General features: G+C 43.2%; 1 protein-coding gene across 1 annotated transcript in view; it reads right to left on the bottom strand.

Annotated features, from left to right (window-relative positions):
- Positions 1-1,063: 1,063 nt before the first annotated feature.
- The window catches only part of adamts18 (ADAM metallopeptidase with thrombospondin type 1 motif, 18), a 92,409-nt gene continuing 66,398 nt past the window's right edge, over positions 1,064-27,074 (bottom strand). Inside the window, exons 17-24 of the mRNA XM_034132752.1 lie at positions 26,362-26,482; positions 25,346-25,472; positions 19,591-19,795; positions 14,056-14,250; positions 13,148-13,218; positions 11,437-11,596; positions 3,632-3,827; positions 1,064-1,957 (exon numbers count right to left, since the gene is read on the bottom strand). Of these exons, the coding sequence (XP_033988643.1) occupies positions 1,842-1,957; positions 3,632-3,827; positions 11,437-11,596; positions 13,148-13,218; positions 14,056-14,250; positions 19,591-19,795; positions 25,346-25,472; positions 26,362-26,482 (1,191 nt within the window). The 3' untranslated portion in view covers positions 1,064-1,841. The remainder of the gene's footprint in view (positions 1,958-3,631; positions 3,828-11,436; positions 11,597-13,147; positions 13,219-14,055; positions 14,251-19,590; positions 19,796-25,345; positions 25,473-26,361; positions 26,483-27,074) is intronic.

The raw sequence follows: 27,074 nt of genomic DNA, 5'->3' as shown, positions 1-27,074 counted from the left end.
ACACATTTTGTTACCTGCTTTTTAAATCGACAACATTGTTTCTTGGAACATGAAGAATATTCTAAGATTTTCTTCTGATTTAATATTTTTATGACCAGGTTGTTGGTGTGGATGAGTCAAGTAAAGCCTTTAAGCCATTGTTCTGCGAGTCTGGTTTTAAAAGTGGCATTGTCATTGCTCTTCTGAAGTCCTCCAGCCAAACTCCTTCACACTGTGAAGAGCAAACCTACACTGTTCTCTCTCAACAAAGCAGAACCTCGCACTATCTAGACTGCACCATGCACGCAAGCTCTGCATCATCCTCTCCTCTCCCCCTTTTCCACATCATTCCTTTAAGAAACTGGTACTGGCCTCCCATGCTGTGATTTGATCTAGTCATTCACACTCAGGACATTGTTAAACCATACACTCCAACATGTGCATTTCGGTATGAATTGGTCACTGCGAGTTGGGCCCATGTATCCGTCAACAACATGATCTCTGACCCCAACCATGTTCAGCAGGGAATATGTATTCTTACCATCATATCGGAGATATGGGGTCTCACAATTTAATAGGTTGGACTGAAGTACTCCTTTGTGCGTCACTCAATCCTCCATGCATTATTTCAGGGGATAAATCCCAGATTAAATGTACGTTAGAGGGTCTTGATCATCTTCTCTTCAGTGAATCTCGTCTTGCTGTTTGTCTGTGTTCATGTGGCAAGCAGAGCTGCTGAGATGCAATAAAAATGTCAACCTTGGTCTGACAATAAAATATGATCCTATCGTATCGTATGGCTTGTTTGCCATCATGGCTAAGAAATGGTGGAATGGCTCCTCATTAATTGAAAAACCCCCACCCTGACCCTAAACCCTACATTGGCCGATAATTAAAAAGCAGTTTGAAACCATTGCAGTAGCACTTATAAAAGGTTTGGCTAATTGAAAGCTAATGTATTTACAGGATTTTCGCAGTTTTTAGTTTGTATCTTTGTTTGATTGTGCTTATTGTAAGTTGCTTTGTCATGTAAAATTCCCCTCCAATGCTGCTGTGATCCATCAAAAAGAAAGGAAAGACAAAGTAGATTATCAAGTTGTATTACCATAACCGTACAGCAGAGCGACCACTTACAACGTGACTGGATAAAATGTTTGACGTACACAGATATTTTCATAGCGTTAACATGAATGGAATGTACAGGAAAAAGTGTTCTCCAGCTTGTTCCAAATGATTCAGCAGCAGTAAACTTAACAAGCGGAGAGTATGTGAGGGGAGAAGGAAGTGCAGAAGGCATATGACCATTGATTACTAATGCCTCAAATAAAATCTCATAAAAACGTGGATCCAAGGGTGACTGGCACAATCCTATAGTATATCCAAACATCGAAATAACATGTCACAGATCCACTGTACACCTGACAAAAATGTAAAATCATAATATTATAATAACTTAAATAAAGGCTTTTGAAACCAGATGCCTTTAAAAATACAACATGTAAGCAGGCTAAAACGCTATTGTCCTTTCCTGTTCTCTTGATGGCTTGTAGCTTTAGAGGTTTCAAAAGGAGAACACTCAACAAAACAACAACATATATATATATTACAACAAGTCTTTCTTTTGCGTTGTCTTTCCAGTTACAATGTGGTCATTGAAATGATGACTTTGACAGTTCATGCCATGGACTCATGGTCCATGATTTCTCTCTTTCTCTTCTTTTTCGAAATTCATTAGTCAAGTACTCCAGGAAGAAAACACACAAGTGTGGAGCACAGTTCTGTGTGTTGTGAGTAATCGCCCCCAAAGGGCCTCTGTGGTGGTGTATTCCTCCGAGGCCTGAAGCCACAGAGGTAACGGAGCTCTACTGGCTCTTGCTGGCACAGGACTTGCAGCACTGCTGTCCGTAGAACTTGTGGTTACACACGCCGTGCTGGGGAACCAGGTGACACCAGCTGAAGTGGTCCACGCAGTGTTCGTCTGCTAAGAAAACAAAATAGATAAGGCACATTTAAGAAGCAGTTTAAACCAAAATTAATCTTTAATTATTTTTATTTTTTTTTAATTGATTGATAAATAGTTCTGCCAAAAAATAATGTCCCAGAAACCAGAGGTAAATATTTAAATTGGTTATTTCATACAACCTTTAGTCTAATACCAAAGCATACTTTGTGTACAATGATATCAGGGTATATGCAGGAATCCTGAAGTCAAATGTAATACCTTTTAAGACCTTTTTTAAGACCCTTTTCATACATTTTAAGACCTCATGAATGTCTGAGGTCAGGCCGGTTAAAACTCGACAGGCAGTCGAGTTTTAACCGGTTACATTGGCGACAGACTTTACCTCACATTATACAGTATTGATTGTCCTTCCTCCTTATCTTCCAACCATTTGGACGCAAACTTGCATTTCCCCATAACGATGTTGTTTAACAACCGGCGTAAACGGGCCCTCGCGCTATCAAGCAGTGAGCGTGCGATGTCCTGCTCAGATGACGTCAAATCCAACGGGATGCCATAAATAAACTACACAGAATCACACTACACACCTACACAATGATTACATTCAGGCAAACTTTAGAATACAACCTCTTTGGACAATTTATATACTTATTGAAAACAAGCTACAAAATGTAATACCTTGGAAAATGCAGTTTAATACTTTCTAATAGCCTTAATTTTCGCTAAATTGATTTATCAACTTGTAATACTTTTTAAGACCCCGCGGACACCCTGGATATACAAACCAGTGGTACATATTAAACATACATAACCTGAATTCTTTCAGCATTTTTTTTACTTGAATAATTACCTTGAGGATTGATTTTTAGTGTCTTTGAATCATCATTTACTGAACTAATCATTTCAAAACTAGTTTAAGGAAGTATAAGGAAGTATAAAAAAGACAAACATCTTTGCTCAGTTTATTATGGTGTGGCTCGAAATGGAAGTGAAGCGACAACAATAATGGTAGCACTAGTATCTTTGCATCTAGCACCTTTATTTGGTTTTAAAAGAACCTGTTTGTTGTAATTGTATGTATTTAATTTCAGGGATCCCATCGGTATGACAGGCAGTTGATTTGTTGTAATTCATTAATACACTTCTATTACATTTAAGGGGCCCTGGCATTATATTAGTTTGAAAAAGTGGAACTTGGAGTAGAAAGGTTTGAGAACTACTGGTGTTACACAATCTGAGGCTGTTCTTTGTGCTGAATGCTAATCTTAGCAGGCTATCAAGCTCACAGTGCCAATGCTAACAGGCAGACATTTAGACATAAGGTTTAGCAAGTTCATCATCTTGGTAATGCCAAGTTCAAATAGGCACTCAACCAGAAAACTAATAAATATCCTATTATCCTCAGCTATTCTGTGTTATCTGGAGCTAAAGGAAAAAAGGGTGGCTGTTGAGTGCAGCTGGACAAGTCAACCAATATATGCAAACACATACTGTACAAATGTAAAATGTACTCTTAAAGATCAACTTGAGCTTCTTCTGATTGTACTACAGGAAAAATGTATTAAAAAAAAAAGAGCAGAAAACCCACCAAACAACCAGGAATTCAAACTCCCAGCAGAACTCTAGTTTCACAGTCAAAAAGAAATTACACTGGAATGATTCTTTTAATATCCCCTCAGAGGCATTTACCTTTCAGTGTTGATCCAGCAGCTGCCACCCGGCTTGGGCGCTGTGCTGTAGCGGGGGGAGCAGCGGGGCAGAAGTGTGTGTTGCACGCCCTGGAAGTGACAGGCCTCTGGTGGGGCAGGCAGCCGGCTGCGGGGCGGCCCTGCCGGAGACACTGGATGGACCGGGTCTGGACCCCCCCGCCACAGGAAACAGAACACTGAGACAGAAACAAATAATACAACATGAGAATAACGCAAAGAGATATAGAGTAGGAGATCAAGCTTTAAAAAGCTTGTAGGAAGAGGAATTGTCATGAAAAGGAGCAGTCGAGGGATGGAGGAAAAGTCGAGGGGTGGACAAAGAAGAGATGAAGAAAACAAACATCCCATCCAGCATGTACATGCCCTCCAGCGAGCTGTCAGGAGATATCTTCTCTGGTGGAAACATACACAGATCACAAGCCCCAGATCAAGCAGAATACGTCACTGTGCTATAAGAGGTTGCCCTCAAGACTTTTTTGCAAAATAGATAATATAACCCATAGCCACACAACCTGCCCCGATTGACAGAATGGAGCTTTTGGACTGCATCTGAGTCCCATTCCACACACAAGAACGATGCTATGCCTGTGAACTAACACCCTCTACACTGTTCATTCTGCCTCTGAGGTATGTTGGGACATGAGAAGACCCAACCATAGTTACATATGTTGTATTGATTGATTGTTTTAACCTAGAAGTTGTATTGCCTCGCTCATGATGCCGGGGCCTCCCAGAGAGAGGGGGCCTGGAAAACTAAAATCAATGAAGCAAGTGATGGTGTGAGGTGGAAAATAAATGAAACTCTTTATTTAGTAGATGTGATAGTTTAGAGGCAACTGTTGGCACAATAGGAGGATTTTATAGCAGTTTCTTCCTCTTTACAGGTAAAGAGTCGGGAGTATAAAATGAATCCTCGGAGTCCAATGCTCTGTTAGTGTAGGAACAGGTTTAAGTGGGCATTTCCCTAGCTGGTTTATGTAAACCCCATGTGGTTCAGTCCAATGTGGTACCCCTACTAGTGGTTTAGTCCAATAATGGCGGGGACTATAGGAGGATGTTTGTTGGAAGCAGCTTGTATTTTCTGCTCTTTGGATGTTTCTTAATTTTCTCTGTTTTCATTTTCATTCTTGGTTAACAAAACCAACATACTTCTGTGCCATCCCTTAAGTCAACATTTTTGTTCTACTTAACACCAGTCCCTCCTAAAATGAATACCAGTAATGGTACTGTGTCTTTCATTTCAAACAGAGGTAGTCAAAAAGGCTTCTCGTTTGCTATTTCTACTTTCAAACACAGCTCTTTGTGACAGAGTTTGTTGGCCGTTGCTAGCTAGTTGACATTATTAGTTGATTTAGTTTCATTGGTTGAACATTCCTTCCCTGGCTGAATACCTCCAGCTAAATCAAATAGTTGTTCAATGGGATACTGAATATGTAGCAATATATTGCTAAAAGAAGATCAAACCTCACCTCCAAAATCCAATAAATACATTGCTGCTAACCAGAAAACGAATGCAGTACATTGATGATATGCTGCTTGACTTTTAAAGCAACCATCAGTATATGTACAATAGTGATAAAACAAAAAAAATCTGATTTGATATACTAAAAAAAACCATATATATGTTAATTATGTAGATTGAAAAAGTCTACTGTGTTACGATATCCGATAGGACCCAAACGCAGGACACGGCAGAGTGTTGGAAAAAGGTTTATTGTGAGGTGGAGGAGCGTGGAGAGTAATCCTGTAGGAATGAAGACTGGTGAGTGTGGAGAGTAATCCGGTTGGAATGATGACTGGTGGCGGCAGGTGATGGTAACAAGGCGGCTGGATAGTGATCCTGGAGCATAAGAGAAACAGATGAGAAAAGTATTCCGTGTACAGAGAAATAGTTTTAAATCGGCTAAGAAGGCTGAGAGTTACCACTGGGGATTAAACAACGATCTGGCGCTGACATGTTGTGGAGCCTCCGCTGATATACCATTAGTAAATGGCTGAATGGGAATCAGGTGTGTAAAGCTGATTGCACCAGGTGGAGATTTGCAGCAGGTGGAGATTGAGCCGGGAGCCAGGAGTGACAGCCACCACGCCCACACAGACAGGGAAAGGGAACACACACTCACAAGGGAGGTGGCTGAAGAGTAGAGCCACCACAGTACCCCCCCTCTTAAGGGACGCCTCCAGGCGGTCTACCAGGTCTACCAGGTCTACCAGGGTTATCCCGGTGGAAGTCCCGAACCAGGGACGCGCCCACGATGTTTCGCCGGGGAACCCAAGACCTCTCCTCTGGACCATAGCCCTCCCAATCCACAAAATATTGGAATCCCCTTCCACGGCGACGAACGTCCAACAATCGCCTGACGGTGTAGGTTGGGTGATCATTGATGATGCGGGGGGGGTGGGGGAACACTCACTGGAGGAGACAAGGGGCTGCTGGCAACAGGTTTTAACAGAGAAACATGAAATGTCGGATGAACCTTCATGTGTGGGGGAAGCTTGAGTTTTACTGCAGATGGGTTGATAACTGAGTCGATGATGAAGGGGCCGACATAACGTGGCGTGAGTTTCTTCGACTCTGTCTTGAGTGGGAGATCTTTGGAGGAAAGCCAAACACTCTGACCTGGTAAGTAGTTGGGAGCCGGGGTCCTGTGGCGGTCTGCGATGAGGCAGTTGCGGGCAGCGGAGCGGAGCAGGGCGGCTCGGGTATCCCTCCACACCTTATGACAGCGACGAAGGTGGGTCTGAACGGAAGGAACAGCAACCTCCTCTTCCTGGGATGGAAACAGGGGTGGTTGGAAACCCATGGCACAATGAAAGGGTGAAATACCTGTGGCTGCATTTGGCAGGGAGTTGTGGGCATATTCGATCCATGGCAGATGTGGGCACCATGACGAAGGGTTCCTGAAAGCCACACAGCGAAGAGCCGCCCCCAGATCCTGGTTGGCCCGTTCCGTTTGCCCGTTCGTCTGAGGATGATATCCAGATGACAGGCTCACTGATGCTCCCAGAGCCTGACAGAAGGCTTTCCAAACGTGGGAAATGAACTGGGGACCCCGGTCAGAGACGATGTCGGTGGGAATCCCATGGAGTCGAACAACATGATTGACCAGAAGATCTGCAGTCTCTCGGGCTGTGGGAAGCTTGGGAAGAGCAACAAAGTGTACCATCTTGGAAAATCTGTCCACAATAGTTAGGATGATGGTATTTCCTTGTGACAGTGGAAGTCCAGTGACAAAATCCAAGGCCACATGCGACCAAGGACGCCTAGGTACCGGCAGCGGCCGAAGCAGGCCAGAGGGAGATTGGTGGGAGGACTTGGCGCGGGCACATACTGTACAGGCAGCAACAAAGGCCCTGGTGTCTTGAGCCATGGAAGGCCACCAGAACCGTTGTTTTAGAATAAACAGTGTGCGATGGACACCAGGATGACAGGAGAGACGGGAGGCGTGTGCCCACTGCAGGACCTTGGAGCGAACAGGGGTAGGCACAAAAAGACTATTAGCTGGGCAGTTACCTGGGTTAGGTTGCGCCCGCTGAGCCTCCTTAACCAATGACTCAATCTCCCAGGTAACAGCCGCCACCACGCAGGAGGCAGGCAGGATAGTGTCTGGATTGGCAGCTGGTCCTTCGGAAGCGAACTGGCGAGAGAGAGCGTCCGGCTTGAGGTTCCGTGACCCTGGACGGTAGGTAAGGGTGAATGAGAAGCGGCCGAAATACAGGGCCCATCGAGCCTGACGAGAGTTAAGGCGCTTGGCAGATTGGATGTACGCCAAGTTTTTGTGGTCTGTCCATACAATAAAAGGGAGCTCGGCTCCCTCCAGCCAGTGCCTCCACTCCTCTAGGGCAAGTTTGACAGCCAGCAGCTCTCTGTTACCCACGTCATAGTTCTTCTCAGCTGGAGTGAGGCGGCGAGAGAAAAATGCACATGGATGTAATTTTTGGTCTCGTTCCGAGCGCTGGGAAAGAACTGCCCCTACCCCGGTGTTGGAGGCATCGACCTCCACCACAAACTGGCGAGAGGAATCAGGGTGGATGAGCACAGGGGCAGTGGTGAAAAGTCTCTTTAGCTCCGAGAAGGCTGCATCGCACTCTGGAGTCCAGAAAAAACCAGTTGTAGGGGAAGTGAGTCTGGTTAAAGGGCCCGCCACTCTGCTGTAGTCTCTGATGAAGCGCCGATAAAAATTGGCGAAACCAAGAAACTGTTGAAGCAGTTTAACTGAGGTTGGTTTGGGCCACCCCGCCACCGCTTGGATCTTCTCAGGGTCGGTCCTAATCTTTCCTTCCTCAACGATGTAGCCCAGGAATGAGACTGTGTTGACATGGAATTCGCATTTCTCCGCCTTCACAAAGAGTCTGTTTTCAAGGAGTCTCTGCAGCACCTGCCTGACATGGATAATGTGCTCCTCCTTGTTACGGGAGAAAATGAGAATGTCATCCAAGTAGACAAAGACTGACCGGTTGAGGAGGTCACGGAGTACATCGTTCACCATTGACTGAAAAACTGCTGGGGCATTCGTCAGTCCAAAAGGCATCACCAGATACTCAAAGTGACCGAGTGGTGTGTTAAAGGCAGTCTTCCACTCGTCCCCTTCACGGATTCTGACGAGGTGGTAGGCATTGCGGAGGTCCAGTTTGGAAAAGATGGTGGCTTCCTGGAGGGGTTCAAAGGCGGAGTTAATGAGGGGTAATGGATATTTGTTTTTTATAGTGATGGCATTGAGACCCCTGTAATCAATGCAGGGCCGCAGTGAGCGGTCCTTCTTGGACACGAAGAAGAACCCAGCACCGACCGGGGAGGAGGATGGGCGGATGACACCAGCAGCCAGGGAGTCATGGATGTAACTCTCCATGGATTTTCTCTCAGGGCGAGACAGGTTGAACAGACGTGAGGAAGGCAGAGGGGCCCCGGGAAGGAGGTCAATGGGACAGTCGTAGGGTCGATGAGGAGGAAGAGAAAGAGCTCGCTGTTTACTGAACACCTCTCCTAATCTATGATATTCCATGGGGACAGATAACAGGTCAGGCGGCTCGATCTTGGGTGGTGGAGCGGCGGCCTCTGCTGGCGGTAGGGCAGACTGCAGGCATGAGGATAAACAAAAACAACTCCAACTAATGATTTTGCCAGTTATCCAATCAATCTGGGGGTTGTGTGTTCTTAACCAGGGATGACCCAACACTATGGGAGCATGAGGTGAGGAAATAAGGTGAAACTGAATAAACTCACGATGGTTTCCAGACAGAATGAGGTTTACTGGCTTGGTGCGGTGAGTGACTTGGGCCAGGAATTGTCCATTAAGAGCATTGGCATTAAGAGGTGAATCCAACACTTCGCAGGGAATTCCTGCCTGAGCTGCGATGTCAATGTCCAAAAAATTCTCGTCTGCCCCCGAGTCCACTAAGGCGAGCAGGGGTAGTGACTGTTGGTTGCAGCAAAGAACGGCTTCTAGCTGCGTTCTGGGTCGGGGGTTGAGAGAGGAGGAAGGGCTCGCCAGAATCCCCACAGCTACTGACGAGCCTGACCTTTTGGCAGATTAGGACAGGAGGAAACTAGATGACTGGTTTGGCTGCAATAAACACATTCCCCAGCCTGGATCCTTCTAGCCCGCTCAGATGGTGAGAGGTGGGCCCTTCCCACTTGCATGGGCTCATCTTCGGGGGGTGAAACCGAGAAAGGAGTCGGAAAGGATCTGGAGATTGGGGCAGTGGCAGTGCCAATTCGGGGATCAAGTGAGGAGTAGCTGGGATTGGGGTGACGGCTATTCCTATCCCTGCGTCTCTCTCTGAGGCGATTATCAATCTTGATAGCTGTGGCAATTAAATTATCCAAGCTAACTGGATCATCCCTAGCAGCTAGCTCGTCTTTAATTGCTTCGTTCAGCCCTTGAAGAAAAACATCTTGCAATGACTCGTTATTCCAGCCTGAGTCAGCAGCAACTGTTCTAAACTCAACTGAAAATTCGGCTACACTACGGGAGCCCTGCCGGAGAGAAAGAAGGCGCCTAGAAGCGTCCCTCCCCCGTACCGGGTGATCAAAAACTTTTTTCATTTCGGAAATGAAAGTATCAAATGATGAGCAAATGTGTGGCTGGCTCTCCCTAACGGCTGTAGCCCAATCTAGAGCACTCCCCCTCAACAGACTCATTACATATGCTACCCTAGCCCCATCTGTGTGATAAGTACTAGGCTGCTGCTCAAAGACTAACGAACACTGGAACAAAAAGGCTCTACAAATACCCAAATCTCCAGCGTATCGCTCCGGTGTAGGAATAACAGCCTCTCGTAGCTGATGGAGAGGTACGGCAGGAGCGGGGGGAGGAGCTGTCGGCTGTGCAGCGGGCTGCGGGGGAGAAAACTGGGAGGTGAGCAGTTCCACTTGTGTGCCGATCCTTTGCACGTTAGTGGAGAGGTTCCGGAGAGTCTCCACAACCTCACGGAGAACCACGTCGTGATGCCCCACGAGAGCACCTTGATTGGCCAGGGCTTGGCTGAGTTCGTCCGCAGTCTTGGACTGGTGGCCTGTGTCCGCTGAGTCCATACTGGCCAGATCGTTCTGTTACGATATCCGATAGGACCCAAACGCAGGACACGGCAGAGTGTTGGAAAAAGGTTTATTGTGAGGTGGAGGAGCGTGGAGAGTAATCCTGTAGGAATGAAGACTGGTGAGTGTGGAGAGTAATCCGGTTGGAATGATGACTGGTGGCGGCAGGTGATGGTAACAAGGCGGCTGGATAGTGATCCTGGAGCATAAGAGAAACAGATGAGAAAAGTATTCCGTGTACAGAGAAATAGTTTTAAATCGGCTAAGAAGGCTGAGAGTTACCACTGGGGATTAAACAACGATCTGGCGCTGACATGTTGTGGAGCCTCCGCTGATATACCATTAGTAAATGGCTGAATGGGAATCAGGTGTGTAAAGCTGATTGCACCAGGTGGAGATTTGCAGCAGGTGGAGATTGAGCCGGGAGCCAGGAGTGACAGCCACCACGCCCACACAGACAGGGAAAGGGAACACACACTCACAAGGGAGGTGGCTGAAGAGTAGAGCCACCACATACTGTTTGTATAAACTACTATAAATGTATTATGTACAAGCAAGCAAGACTTGTTTTTCTAATGAATTCAAAACATGTATAACATTCAAAGACTGTTCAAACCACAGCTTTTTTAAATTATCCAACTTTTACTGTTAAATCTTTTATTATATCAGGGGTGCAATGGTTTCTTATTCATTGAGGGGGAAAGATCTTTTTCAACTCACACTTTAATCTAGTATTTTTGCAAACACCAAAGTTAACGGCTATCATTTTCCACTTTGCAATTAAATTGGAAGAAAGAAAATAAATAGTTTGCTGTCTGGCAAAATGTATATTTTTAAGGAAAAACTGCACAATGTCTTTTGTTATAAGCAAGGCAAACACTGTTTGAATTGTTGTTTTGTTTGGGGTTATAGGAAGAATTGCAAGAAAGACCCTCCACAGTAAATGCAGAGTATCTCTCTCACTAGGACTCTGTAGTGAGACTTGGAGGCATACAACGTTTTTAATAACTTCAGCCACATTCTATTTACACGTACATTTTTCCTTAGCTAAGTGTCTTCATGGCTGTTGAGGACAATTTCAAGTTCTCCGCTTGTTCAATTTTCTAACTATCATCTGTGCAGTAATACTACAGCGCAATGTGTGGGAGGAAAGCTACACATTGGAAGAGTGTCAGCTGGAAAGCATGTGTAGCACTAAAAGTCTCTCAGGTAAACAGATTAGGATCAAAGCCTGAGCAAAAACATACCTGTTGCCAGGGAGAGGAGTACCAGCCGAGGACCACAGGGCCACTCCTGCCGGCGATCACCCGAGGGACCTCCGGGCAGGGGCCTCGGTTGCAGCCCTGCTGGAGATCCACTAGGGGTTTGGCCATGTTTCTGCACCTCCGTATGGGGAACTCCACATACCTGAATGGCAGAGGAGAGGTTAAAGCAGTCTGAAAAACAGTTAACTACTGCTGTGTCTCATATCGCGTAATGCTGTACTTATATGCTTTGTCTTAAAAGCATAAGTGTGCCCCAATGTGAAGGATAGCAAAATATTGGCTACGTAAAGGAAGTTTTGTAATTAAAAGCTACAATTTGGAAGTGTCAGCAGGAAGGCATGTGTTGCTCTAAAAGGGGAGTCCAGTGGTTGGCTTCTAGACACAATTGCTCCAGTGAACACAACAATATACAAATAAAAGTTATACATGTGGGTTTTATTTTCGCAATGTAATACTGTGTATTACATGTGTACTGGATACTGGTGTCAAAAAGAAGTCGTCGTTATTTTTATTGGGTTAAGCAGTCTGTAGCCTAATGATTTGTAAAAATCCAAACAAAAATGTTGCTAGCTAGCTAACTAGCCAACAGAAGCTAGCAGCATCGTCGCTTCTGGTGAGGTCACAGCAGCGATTGTGGGATTCAAAACCAAGACCACTGGAAATTCACACACAAATGTTTATAGAGTACAACATGGCAGTGTACTTTGGGAAGTATTCAAATTGAGACACAGCTATACGTGCAGATCCATTAAAGTGTCTCAGGGTTGCCAACTTTGGGTACCTGGCTGGAGTGAGATTTTGATATCATGGGTTTAATTACACATGCGCACTAAATGACTGCTATCGTGTCAGTAGCGGGACCTTAGCATATATATACAATATATACAAATACACAATATTGGACACAGACTATAAAGGGCACAAAGTTTCATTCACTAATGAAAGTCAAACATGTTTGTTTCCACTGTTTTATTGTGTGCCTGTCGCGATAAGCAATTAATTGACTTATCGTACGATAAATAAAAATGAACTCCATAACTTTTCTGACCTCGATAAATTGCCATTTACATGAGGATGTGACTAGCAGTTTGAAAGGATGTACTTGAATTATTATTATATATTATCATTATGTCAGTGGTCTAAAATGGTCATACAACGGTGCCGACAATATTATCGTTTATCGCAATAATTTCCTGGAAAATGTATCCAACAAAATTAATTATCGTGAGAGGCCTATACATGAAACACAGACACAAACAAATCTACAGACTTACTCCAAACTGCCAAATATATGAATTAACACACTCTCACTCTCATATACTCTTTGACTCTATTTTGGCCTAGTAGAACAATAAGCAGCAGACTTTTACTTTTTATCATTTCTACTGGATCTTAGATCTGCGCATGCGCAATACGGGTCGGGGATTGACCAACTGGCTCCCACTGCTCTGCTGTCTGTTAACGTTGTTAAGAGTGGTGGGGGGGGGGAGGGAGCAGATCGACAGCTTGAGCAGCTGTCAACTCAACATTGTAAATAACCAACCAAAAACGATCGCCAGTTCATCTTGTTTTTGGCGTGAGAATAGTTTGGGCAGCGTGAGAGCGTGAGATTGAGAGTGAAAGCGTGTGTCACACGCCAGATGCGTGAGAGTTGGCAACCCTGGTGTCTTAATGTGCAGTTAGCGGAACATACCCTCCCTGTGAGTCTCTTTCCCCGCAGCGAAGCTCTCTCTTCTGGGTGCCTGAGCCACAAGACCTGGAGCACTGAAACAGAGGTCAGGCGAAAGGGAACATTTTAGTGCAATACTACGAGATACCAAAGCAGGAGACACTACAAGAGTAAAAAGTGCTCTACTGTGTATTTACCAGTCATTTTATGTGATGAGCAGACATGTTATATGTGTGAGCATCTTGTCCGTGTCTGGCTCTTTTTTTATAAATCCATAACCACTGATCTGGGAGCTTAGTATCTTCTTATCTTGCTAGTCTTGTACTGCAACCTCACCCTTACACTAACCTTCATTCATTCCATATTCAGCAACATTCAGCCTGTAACCGATTGCCCTCTATCTCACTCAAACTGCTGTACTTAACAGAAAGGAATATGAATATACAGCACAGAGGCAGGTAAAAGTTCAAAAATCTTTGCCACAAACACAAAGAGAATAAATGATGAGGCCGTCAAATACGTGTAGCGGGTCGTAATCATTTAAAAAAAAAGACTTGTGACACACGTCCCAGTTTTTTTCAAGGATGTTGATAAGCTTTGGAGAGAGCGAACATGTCTTGAAAATTGTAAGCAAATCCTTTATGGAGTTTATTCTCTCAATTTTATTTGATGGCATGGAAGTATTTATAATCCCAGGAGTAAACTGGCAAGATGGCTGATCAAAGCATGGTACAAAGAGTGAACATTTCAGCAGACTTATCTGAATCCTCTCTACTATAAGATATAACCCCAAACCCTTGTCATATCTTGTTAAGAAAATTATCTTGTTACGTTAAATAATGGTAATGATAGGGATCATTTATTTGTCGTGGTGGCAGTTAAACACCTTCCATCACTACTCCTGCTAAGGCTTCATATCTCTTTCTTCCTACCTCTCCCCATTGAGTCGGGAGCCACTGCAGCCTATCGTTCTTGGGGCAGCGGCGCAGGACGCAGGTCTCCTGGGGTTTGGGTCTGTGGTGCTGTCTGCACATGCTGTCAGGCACCACCACCGCTTTGGCCCCGGGATCAGTGCTGCGGCAGAACACGGTCCGCTTCCTCAGGCCCCGGCCACAGGTCTTTGAGCACTGTGAGTGGACAAGAAGAAAGTAAAATATGTTACAGAAGTCTTCAACATACATAGGAGCATCAGAAGAAGATAAGTTATTCAATGGGCAAATGTTTAAATAAATAAAGTATTTTCTGCCACTAGGGGTCTCTCAAACATAACCATAAAATAAGATGTTGCTATTTCGTGAAGTAGCTTGGGATCATGGGATCAAAGGTTGATGATATTCGTTCTTCATTTTCCGACTCACCATTAGTCACCACTGGGTCACCAGTCCCACCGTTCACCCACACACTAACCTCCTTTTCCCCTCTCTCTCCAAGTGAGGTTCTTACCCTCATTACCTCTGCCCGTCCTACCACCTGTCCTTTGGACCCTATCCCCTCAAACCTCCTTCAGACTATCGCTCCTGATATATGACACTCAATTAATTTAGTCTTTTCCCCATTCTGAAACCCAGGTTGTCGCACGCATCTCTGCTTGTCTAGCTGACATCTCTCAGTGGATGTCTGCTCGCCACCTCAAGCTCAACCTTGACAAGACTGAACTGCTTTTTCTTCTGGGAAAAAATTGTCCCACTCTTGACCTAACAATCAACATCGGCCCCTCTGTTGTTTCCCTGACTCAGACTTCAAGGAATCTGGGTGTGACCCTAGATAACAAACTGTCCTTCACTGCAAACATCGCTGCAACAACCCGCTGCTGCTACAGATACACTCTTTACAACATCAGGAGGATACCAGAAAGCGACGCAGGTTCTGGCCCAGGCTCTCGTCATCTCACGCCTAGACTACTGCAACTCCCTCCTGGCTGGTCTACCTGCATGTGCCATCCGACCTCTGTAGCTCATCCAGAATGCAGCAGCTCATCTGGTCTTCAACCTTCCTAAATTCTCCCACACCACGCCGCTCCTCCGCTCCCTTCACTGGCTTCCAGTAACTGCTAGAATCCACTTCAAGACACTGGTACTTGCGTACCATGCTGTGAATGGTTCTGGCCCTTCCTACATCCAGGACATGGTTAAACCATACACCCCAGCACGTGCACTCGGCTCTGCATCAGCCAAACGGCTCGCTGCACCCTCACTGCGAGGGGGACCCAAGTTCCCATCAGCAAAAACACGTCGGTTTGCTATCCTGGCTCCAAAATGGTGGAATGAGCTCCCCATTGAAATCAGGACAGCAGAAAGCTTACACATCTTCCGGCGCAGACTAAAAACTCATATTTTTCGTCTCCACTTCGAGCAATAAAATTAATTTTTTTTAAAAAAAAAATTAAAAAAACGTAAAGTTAAAAATAACTTATGGGGCTTTCACACCAACGCAGTTCCAGGGCCGGTTCGGAGTTAGAGCCTGAAAGCACTGTTTTTTTCTGTTCACACCGCAGCGGAGCCTCAATACATGGGCTGCACAGGTTGTCATGTCCGACTATCACAAGTAGAATCATAATGAAAAATACGCCGGTAAAATGTGCCTGTAGCAAACGGCTTATGCCACAATAGGATAGCAACAACAAGTAGTCAAGATAGTCAGTTTAGCTTCGGTTGCTATGCTAACATCACCCATTTTATACCAGAGAAACTTTAATAACAGCGTTGTGATGCCAAACAGCGTCAATTCAGACTGACACACATTCACTTAAGGGGAACTGGGGATATGTATCAGCTGCTTGCGTGACAGTCAGACAGTGAATACTTTACAGCGGCCGCTGCCGTGTGAGCTAACCCGGAGCTAACGGGAGAATAAACTCCGGTGGAAAAGCAGCACTGCAGCGGTCGGTAAATGCCGCTGAAACACATTAATAAACAATGAACCACGGCACTCTGGAGAAAAGTATAAGGTTGGAGAAGTCGTTATTTAATTTAATCTGGCTTCGTATGATTAAAAGCAACACGATCATCGACCCGACGCAGTCCCCCATTGTTGTTGTTGTAGTGAGTGCCATAACGCCGTTGGGGAGAATATCAGCTACGTAAACGGTGACGTCGTGATGCAGAAGCGGCAGCACCAGTCGGGCTCTGGGCGGTGCTAACAAAACGGGGGCTGAAAATAAAAACCGGTTCCGGACCAGAAAAGCTCTAGCACGGAGCTAGAACGGGAACCGTGTTGGTGTGAAAGGGACATAAGATACTAACTAAGCACTTATATACTAACTAAGGACTGGCTTTTCTAAAGCCTGTTGAGTATCACTTGAAATTGTTTGGCTCTATGAAACCTAATGTACTTATATGATTCTGTTTTCTTCAAGTTTGTATCTTCTTGGTCGAATGCACTTATTGTAAGTCGCTTTGGATAAAAGCGTCAGCTAAATGAAATGTAATGTAATGTAATGAGATGTTGACTTTACTAACATTTGCATTGCAGTCATTAACTTAAATTAAGAAACAAAAATGAATAACGCGGTTTCATGTTAAGAATGGGTGTTTCTCCGGCACAGGTGTACACAGGTTAATTGAGGGAGCTGCGAGCTAATCACTAATACATGCTAACATGTTTCTCTAAAAACGTATGATCTGGGCGTTCAGGAGGTTTTTACCTGGAGCCAATAAGTCGGCATCAGTCCCTTCCTCTCAAAAACAAAGGGACGCAGACATTTAAACAGGAAATACAAATAAACAAGGTAGTTTTACGTTTAAAATGTGTGTTTCTCCGACTGTTTGGCGAACACTGAATTGAGGGTGCTGCGAGCTAAATGCTAACAATTGCCTAACTTGTTTCTCTAATAATTTAAGGTCCAAATGTCAATGTAAAATCCTCAGGTTGAAATATAGATGTAAAAAAAATCTAGATCTAAAAAGTGTCATAGAATGAGGCTTAAAACTAAATAAAAATGCAATATATGACGTATTCCTCAGGGTTTTTACAATTGTTGGAAAACATTTAGGATAAATTGCCATTCAGAAATGAACAAAATATATAAAATGGGTCTTGTATACACCACATAACCATTATCTCATTGATTCATACATGCATGCACATACACTGTAACTTAGCCTCTGACTTTGTTATTATTGCTTTAACCTTCACGTTTAGCAGAGGTTAAATCCTTGGCACGGGGACACTATAAATACATTTGTGATTCACCACATGGTGCACAAGCAAACAGAAGGTCACCACTTTGATGACAGCCCATTATGGCCTAACATTAAATACAATACACCAATAACTCGCAGATGAATGTGACCCCAACCCGTCCCAGTATCCACCAGAGCCGCTGTAAACTCCAGCTGAATGCAGAGGTGGACACCAGAGTTAAAGTGCTCCGCTGGGACTGACATGCCCAGACGTCAGGACACTTAATGTGACAATATAGCATCAATCTACGAGACAAAAGATGAATCTGCGTACAACCATGCAGTAACACACATCCCAGTTGTCTTTTTGTCACTGAAAGGTCCGATTGATCTTTTCAGTGGAGACTGGCGTCGCCTTTGTGTGACCGCTGACTGAACTCGGACCGCTGGGTAAAATACAGACCTAGCCCACAACCCAACGTCGTAAGAAAGATGGCTGAATGACAGCCGAGCGTCCAGAGTGCAGGTCCCAGGGGCTAATGATCAGATCTGCTGCCAGGATATTCATATTTTATACAGGACAATTAGCAAATAAAAGCCTGTCTGGTGTGTGATGCACTGTGGTTGCAGAGATAGTCGTGCCGGAAAATTATTAAAAGACCTTTGATTTAATAGCCTAATCGAATGTTGGCTTTGCAAAAACATTTTATACATTTTCCAAGACGGATTGATTGCAAACTTGACATACATCACATATTATAAAAGGTGGAATGTAACTAAGTTCACTTCAGTACACTTTTAAAATACTGGTCTTCGTTGGAGTATTTTCTGTGGCTTTCTGTTGCTGCACTTTTTTTTGGTGAACTGCATTACACTGACATATAGTCCTTTAAATGTATCCGACAGCCTAACTAGTGACCTTGATTTAGGAACTTTGCACAGACAACTTATGGAATGGTTTTTTTCTACAACAGCAACTTCTTTTTTGTTTTTATTTAAGTTGAAACGTTTAATGTCTGTATGGGTTCATTATTATTTAAGTATTTCCAAATATACATTTTATAATTGAGTTTTTGTTCATACAAAAGCATTTCATGGTTCTTTGTTCTGAGATTTGCTGATTTTATCTTTAAGCATTTTGCAATTTGACTTAAAACAAATGATCTGAAGACTTCTTTCACCCCTGCCTATAATATAATTGTTATGAGAATAACTGTGATTCATGCGAATACTTGGTGACTACATGCAAGTAGAGTTCATTCTTATTCAATTGTTTAATTTAGGAGTAAGTAGCACTTAGTAGCAAAATAAAGATGCCTGAGGATAAGAGTTGAATAGCCCTTCATGTTCTTCAAATGTCCAACAGAGGGCAGCAGAGTGTTTGTTTTAGCATGAGTGAAACATGACAGCAATTGGAGATGCTCTTCATTGTTTTAAGCAAACAAATTAATTATGACTGTACAGTGCATGCACGTAACCTGTAAAACTTTACAGCAAAAAATAACTATATTTTACATCGTATAAAGCAGAGTCAAAGGTAGATAAAAACACATTTTACTTTTAAATTGACCGTAAGCAGTTCTCTTATTCTCTATGCTTAAAAGGCACTAAACATAACTATAGTGCTTTATTCCTGTGTCACAAAAGCACAATGTAAAAATCCAATAAATATGGTTGAATTACATTTAGCTGTGTCAGTTTCAGGGTCCTGATATTGTGCCTTAATGCTGTTATACATTTACCTGAACACTCGAATGGAACAAAGCCACTGTTAAAGTGTCCTGATACAAGTAAATCATTTTTAGTTTAAATATTAAAGTTGAAATCGACAAGAAGTACACAAAATCAGCTGCACTCGAGTTAGAATGCAATTCCAGACAGGACATTGTGCTTATAGCTAAATAGATATAGCCCAGAGCCATAAGTTACTGTAGCTTCACTAACCAAAACAACATATTGATAATTGTATTATTAGTGTGTATTTACATTGGTAATAGACCCATAATCTAAGAAGAAACCAGAAGGAGAATTATAACAAGCCAAGGAGTCTACTGTCATGCTAGCGAATAATTAGCTAAATGCTAAAATCAGCAAGCTAACGTGCTAATGTTTACCTTGTTTGCCATCTTTATTTAGAGTGTTATCATGTTAACATTTAATAGTACAACTAAGGTTTATGTCATTAGTTGTTCAGCTTTTTGGTAAATAAAATGGAATACAAAATGTGACCTGACATGCTTAAGGGGTCATTAAAGTTTTCACAACTAGACAGTGCCAAATTCCCAAGAAGGCACTTCAAGACAAGACATTTTACTGAATATATTTCACATGCTGCCAAAAACCCACCTGTGACCAGGACCCGGTGCTCCACTCGGGGGGGCAGGCCTGGGTGTGGCAGGGCTGGACCTGGGCCGGGGAGATGACGGGGCAGAGGGAGTGCACCACCCCCTCCTCCCTCTGATAGGTCACTTTCCTCAGGCAGCGCAGCGCCCTGGTCTGCTGGCCTCCTCCACACGAGCGACTGCAGGCACCCCAGTCTCCAGTCGCCCAACTGTGGGGGGAAACGCCAAGAGAGACATGGTTAGGAGGGGGGGGCATTACAACAGTTATTTGTCTAAACCATTACAATACATGTCATTTATCTGCGGTTAAAACCAAGGTGACTTACAAACAGTTCTATAATATTCCTGCCTACGGAGGAATTTGGGGTTACGTTTCTTGCGTAAGGACAGTTCCAAATGTTGACTGTAGTTGTTGGGGATCGAACCACTGACCCTTTGATTGGTAGGCGCCAATTTAACCCTGAGCCACAGCTGTTCTATCAATCTTTACAGTAAGTTTAATGAAAACATTTAAAAAAAAAAACTGGGGCCTATTTTTGTCGACAAAACATCACATTAGACTTTGTGAAATTGGGGATGGACACTTTGGAACATTTGGGATGGATATATCTTTCTAGCTCTACTACTGATGAAAATCCTTTTGTGATTGGATATGCTAGAATCTATAGCCTTTTGCATATACTCACACTAAATTCAGTCTCTATCATCAGAATACCAACAACATGAGGCAACTCCTAACTCCTAGTCAATGTCTGCTGCACTTATTTTGGGCCTACTGAAAATTAGGAGTTTAAAATCGTCAGGTGGAGAACCGGGTTTTTATTGCTTTTCTTAAGAGTTATGATTCATGAAAACCTAGACCTTCTGCTTATGAATTACTTGTACTTTAACACATTGATCTTTATCATTGCACAAATTGGTAGTTAAGAGCAAACAAAGATATTACACAGACTGAAATAAATATCCATATCCATCCAAATCTCTCCGTACTATTCGGATCTGAAACTAAACACAACCACCATTTTGTATATACAACTCTCCATAACTGCTATCCCAGGTTTGCCAGGTCAACCACAATGTACAAAAAGTCTACGGACAGATGTGGACCACAATCCTTTTCTTTCTTTTGTCTTTTTCTTGATTTTTTTCACTATGTTTCTATTTTTTTCACCTGTCCAGCTATATTTTTCCGAATGTACTCTCTCCTGTCCTCTCTTTAATTTAAGCGTCTTTGAAATCCTGCTTCAACCCTGATGAAAGCCTACTGCTGCTTCTAAAATAGCTTCTGTCTTGGCATTGGGGCTGAAGGGGAGAGATTACAGCAAATGAGTGGTCTGACAACCACAGGGTTTAGAAGAGGGAGATGGAGAGATGGGCAGATGGCTCAGTCCGGTTCTGAGACGACACGCTAACCGCAAAGACCATTCCTCCACGCCGCCGACCTGCTTCTGGGGAAGAAAAATGCTTTCATTCCCTTTCAAACGCCACAGGAAAACGAAGCAGAAGGACTAAACTGTAATTGTTAGTGCTTCGCTGCAAACCACCACTGACCTAGCTGTAATTTGTATCTCTGAAATATTTCAATTACTGACATATTTTGGGGTAGAAGTAAGCAATACTGTTGAGGAGGTTCTGAGAAGCTCACCCATGCATTGGTATGGTGGTGCACCACCCATGAATGAATACCTATTCTTAAGTAAGAGCGAAGTCGTTCTGCCAAAATATATGACCATATCTGCCAAACAGGTGGCTCTACTCCTATTAAAACTCTTAACACGGTTTTTTTCTTAAACATAGGTTTATACCCTTTTACATTTGTGTGGCTTGGCGTACATCGACATTTCAAGACTTATTTTGCTTGCATAAACAATCATTTACGTCTTTGTCCTTGACGTTTTTGTCAGCATTTTAATCCAATATGGTCATCCAATGGTTCCAACAGTTGGATTTCTTTCTTTAAGTTTCTTAAAATGATGGTATTTGTACTAAAGTTCTTATCCAAACTTTTTACTGGATATAAGTGCACTCCATTTGGTCTTTTACACTGAGCCATGTTGAGAACACAGTGAGAAAAACAGGTGTTACTAATAAAATTAAGGATGGCTGAAATACCATTTAGCTGCTTCAGTTTCAAGGCCCTGGTATTGACTGGCTCACTGGCACCCTGCATTTGCTTACACTAACATTTACTAATACTAAATGTAACACTTTAAAATAGTTCTATTTATGAAATGTTCTCTTAAGCTCAAAAGATACATTTGATATCTGGTTAACAATATAATCCCTCTTTCTCTGACCCTATCTACTTAGAGTAGAATCTTTGGTCTTTATTATGTTAAGTTTCAGACAATTTCATATCATTTTAATCATTTATTGTACAGTTTCTACCTTTTTTATAAAAGGATTAAAATAAAGCAAACTTCCAAAAAGTCATCCCCCAGGCCCAGGTCAGTATCATGCACATATTTTACTGTACATCTTTCCTGGAACAGGCACAACATGTCTCACTTTGATCTGTCTATATATGCTGCTGCGTGATGCACAGAGGAATCCCCAACCTGTGGTAAGTGACTCTACAGATGGCCTTCAAACAGCACAGATACAACTATAGAGGAACAGAAGAGTGGAAGCTAGAAAGAGGTAAGAATTGGCAGCTGTGCGGTGGAGAAAGCAGAAAATAAACTGAGCATATATTTTCCGAACTGCACAATGGGTTTTGAGATTGAACAGTCTTCCTTATTTTAGTATTATCTAAGTATTCCTTATTTATGTTCAGGAACTACTGCTACCAATTGAAAATCAGAAGTTTTTCCTGACAGTCTAAGTGCAATTCTGGGAGTGAAGGTTTGGAGCAAAAAGGGGGTAGATGGGAGTGGAGGGATCGGGGGGGGAGTTTGACTGGCTCTGCATGGCTAGACTGGCCGGGCCCCGTGGGAATCCTGCCGTCTCTGCACAATAAAACATGGATAGGCCTGTCAGCACCCGAGATACACGCCGCAGAGATAAGCAGGCATTTTTACATTCCCCCTCCTGTCAAACACACACACCGCGCACATACATCCCACCTCATTGTCAATTTTTCTTTTCTCTGCTGGGCTCTTGAATGTGCACCCATACATCCTGGAGTTCTTAATGCAGTCATTAAAGCTTTCATGCTGCTCACTCAACTCAACTTTTCATCCTGTGCAGCGCCCATAAATTGGCCTAAACACACAACCAGCTGAGAAATGGTGTCAGCTACTGTATAATACGATCCACTGTAGTCAAACACTGCTTTTATTTTCATGAATGGACAACCATACCAAGGGCTATACAATCTTTTCACTCATACAAAGCAAGGGGGAAGGTTGGGACACGCATCGAGGCTGTTTAATACCTTTCGCCAAGATAAGAGAAATGGTATGCCCAAGATTAGGGGCAGGAAATGCCCTCTCGGGTGGTGGGAAACTTAGTGAGAAACAGAGGCTGTATGTTGGAAGTGTAACCGATAGCTGTCTGGCTTGTTCAATCCCTGACATGGGAGAAAGTTCAGTCCGGATTTGTTGTGGCACGGGGAATTGGTGGACAAAATGACAACATCCTTAACATCAAACAGAAGCAGCTTCTATTTTGGGCCTGGTTCCGAAATACATGATTTCAGCGTCATATATTCGGAAAATGTGTGCGCAACTGTAATTATGCATGCCCTGTGTGTGTGTGTGTACTCTCTTTGAACCCAGGACACGGTTCCCTGCCTGTTCTTTGGAGCAGCGCTGTAAATCAAGCTAGCTCCAGTTCCCCCAGCCAAAGGCCTACATACTGTAAGAGAGAGGCCATTTATTCAGCGCTGTTTCAACATGTTTCTCCACTGCACTTTAGCCTGGTTCCCTCCTTTTCTTGCGTCCCCAAAAGCACAGTCTGCTTTAAAAATTCATTCCATTAAGCACAATGTCTAGACAACGGAGATAAAATATGGGCAGGATCTTGCTACTGAGAAAGACAGTCGCTCTGGGCAGAGAATCTTTTAGAGAGTGATGATATGCACTGAAAGCAACAATCACTCTGAGTTGGCTTTTATGTCTCCCTCCCTTTCCCCAGCCTCGTCTTTCTTTATTTGTCTCTCTCTTTCTTATTCTCAAGTGTTCCTTGAAGAAAAAGGACCATTTCAAAACTTAGAAACATCATTAGGTTTTACTTCATGAAAAAACCCACCATTTGGTTTAATGTCGTTTCAGGGCCTGTGAAATGTTTGGGTGACAGTGATGTAGCCAGAACACCCACAGAATAAATGTTTGATTGTCCAAAAAACGAACTGTAAAAGTTTAAGGCATTTAAATGACAAAAGGCGATGCTAGAGGCTAGCCTTCCCCTAACCCCATCATTTCGTCAGGCTGAACCTAGGTACCCTTAGGTATGCTTTAAACAGCATGTTAATCTTGCCATGCTAACATGCTCACTGTGACAAACAAGCAGATAATTAGCACGTAAAATGTTTACTATGTTCACATATTGTTTTTTTTCCCATTAGCATGCTGACGTTAGCTAGTTTGCGCTAAACACAAAGTCAAACTGATACGGTTTGATATGTCTGGAGACACACATTTCCATAAAATTGTTTGTATTAGTGTAACTGGTTAATTGCATTTCCTTTTTTGCCTAATTTCAGTAAAATACCAGAATCTGCCTTAGAAATCCAACATACCTTGATTACATAAACTATAATCACAGAGTATGATATTCCTATAAATATTACTGAGGATATTGTTGACCTGCTTAGTAGCTACAACCTTGTTTTCTCAGCAGACGACAGAGCTGGGAACACACAGTGAAGTGTGCTTAAATAATCTACTCTTAAATGCAGTGTTCTTGTTAGGAATATGTATTGAAGTTGTGTTCCTATATTGGTTAAGTTACAAGGTCACATGATCATACGAGAATCCCTCTTGTCAGTCCTTAAGTAATGTGTTTCTTTCAGAACCAAAGTCTGATGGACCAATTAAAGTCCTGTGTGTAGCTACTGGTAGCTGGTTTAGGAGGTCAATACCACCAATGGTGGCTCCTATAAAGGTTACCATTGATGCAGAAATCGCATTTTAGAATTGGAGAATTCTTAATTGAAAGAACAAAAATGATAGTATTCTTTTATGGAAAAGATGGACGGTGATAGATAGATAGTTCATCCAATCACCTGCCAATAATTTGTGGAACGTGCCTCCGCAAACAGTTTCCAATTATGACTTTTTAGATGTCTCTGTGTAACAAGGCATCTGGCGTGTCAGGGTAGTGGACTTGGCAGGGTAGGACCATTCAGATTTAACCTAATGTTCTGCTTGTCATCCACCAGGAGCCTGTTGTCACCAAATTGTGGGGGTAAGCTCAACATAAGAAGGAAACATTACATGATTCTGTCAAGTATTGATATGCAGGTGGACATACAGCCGAGGAACACGCTGCAATGGAACAAGTATTAAAGAGTGATGCAAAATAACCGAATATCAAAAAAGGCATTCATGGACTTTTTTTAAATAAGAAAACAGAGTCGGGAGGAGGAGGGGGAGAGGAGAAGAACACAGGTTGAGCAGAGTAGTGGCGGACCGCAGCAAAGGGACCACAGGCAAGCTCTAGACTGCTCAACCACCGTGTGTATATGTGAGAGTCTGTAATAAAAACAGCGCCTAAGGTTGCTGAACATTTGGCAACATAACGACACTAGCCACATTTACCACGGCCAACTGTAAACCAAGAAATGCCCTTAAACACACACACACACACACACTTACTATGCAGGGCAGGGCTGTGTGTTGCAGAGATGGGAGCCCAGTGTTGGTCTGGTGTGGGGATTGCACATGGTGGAGTTGACCTGAACCTTCTGGTCCTGCAGACAGATGGCCTTGTTCGAGATACGACCTGACGGAGAGACGGAGAGTAGAGAGTTGTAAATCTTGCATAAAATCTGACAACTTTGGGATTTGAGCCTAAACTATGGAAATCTTAAAAGTTCAGTTTTGACTCTGTCATGGATCAAAAGTCTGTTAAGTCAGTGTGTCTGTGTGCAGCCTCTTGAAAAAGCTACAGGGAACACAGTCAGAACATTCACAGACACACACACACATTGAGCAGGGCCTTGTCTTAAGTCTTCTGGGACTGACAAAGTTTAAACTTCTCGGTTGACAAAGGTGCTTTTCATCATCCTATACACAAAACAATAGCACATTTACACAAACACAACATATACAAACATATGAATACATTCTTAGTCAAGTACACCCTTGAATAAGCAGGTATTACTAACGCTTTTTTAATGCCGATTGACTATTTGCTGTGTGCAGGCAACGCCCCCTTCATTTGCTGTTACATTTGTCACACAGACCATAAGGAGTCTACAATGTTAAATTAAATGTCGAGATTCTAAAAATGTTTGTGATAGTTTTCTTAATTTAGATAAAATAATAATCCTTGTTTTACATTATTACATATTCAGCTAAATGAAGACAATTGTGCTTGTATATACTTCACAGTACAATATAAAGATAAAAAAAGTGCTGCCACTTTCTAACGGCCAAAGTTTGTAACAGCCTTTGAGCTGTAGTCTCCGGCAAAGAGTCAACAACAATTTTGAAACCGTACACGTTATAATTTGAATCAAGTTATGGTTGCTAAGCTATTAAAGGACAACTGGTGTTAAAAGGGGAAAACTCTCTATTCATGAACCTGAAACAATGTCACACACTTCTAGATTCATCCTTCAAACACACATGTACAGGTCTAGTGTACAAACAAACACACACAGTCTCACCTCCAGCACAGGGAGCAGAGCAGTCGGAGCGCACCACGCCCCAGCTGTAGTCGGGTTTCCTCTCAGTGCGCGGCAGGGTGTACTCCCACACCACACCCGGGTTCTTTCCCTGCAGGAGGATCTGTCAGGCAAGAGCAGTCAGTCAGAAAGGTGTCACACGTGTAAATATAGTTATATAGAAAGCACACTGAGCATCAACACCCAGTTCAAATCTTTACATTAAACACGTTTCCTTCCCATTGTTCAAAGGGTTCAAACTAGCAACCTTTGTACAACATGAAACGAGGCTACTAGCAGAATATAAAATAGGAAATCGCAATATGTACATCAAGTAAAACAAATATAGTTAATTAATAACTATATATAGTTTTTTAATTTCATGTTTTATTTTGTAAAACAATCGATAGTTACGTATGTAACTACGGTTCTATGAGTCCTGGATGACCGCCAGAGGCGGTGCTTAGCACTGAATATCTTCTGTCTCGCTGTTTTGAGAGCGCACAGCCCCTTCTAGGACCACCGTAACACAGAAAGAGCTGTTCAGACTGACGTATGCCTGCGGTAGTCTGGACATCAGTGGCGAGCCGTGAGCTTTATACCTAGGCCCTCTGATCCCCACCCCACCCTCGAAAAAAGAAAAAAAAATAGTTATTACGTCACAGCGTATACTTCAGCGGAATATCAAAACAACGGCCCAGGGTGCAAAACGCATC

This window comes from Trematomus bernacchii, unplaced genomic scaffold (genome assembly GCF_902827165.1).
Source record: "Trematomus bernacchii unplaced genomic scaffold, fTreBer1.1, whole genome shotgun sequence".
NCBI classification, from domain to species: Eukaryota; Metazoa; Chordata; class Actinopteri; order Perciformes; family Nototheniidae; genus Trematomus; species Trematomus bernacchii.
Note: the sequence above shows the minus strand (reverse complement) of the source record. Positions and strands in the feature narration are given on the sequence as shown.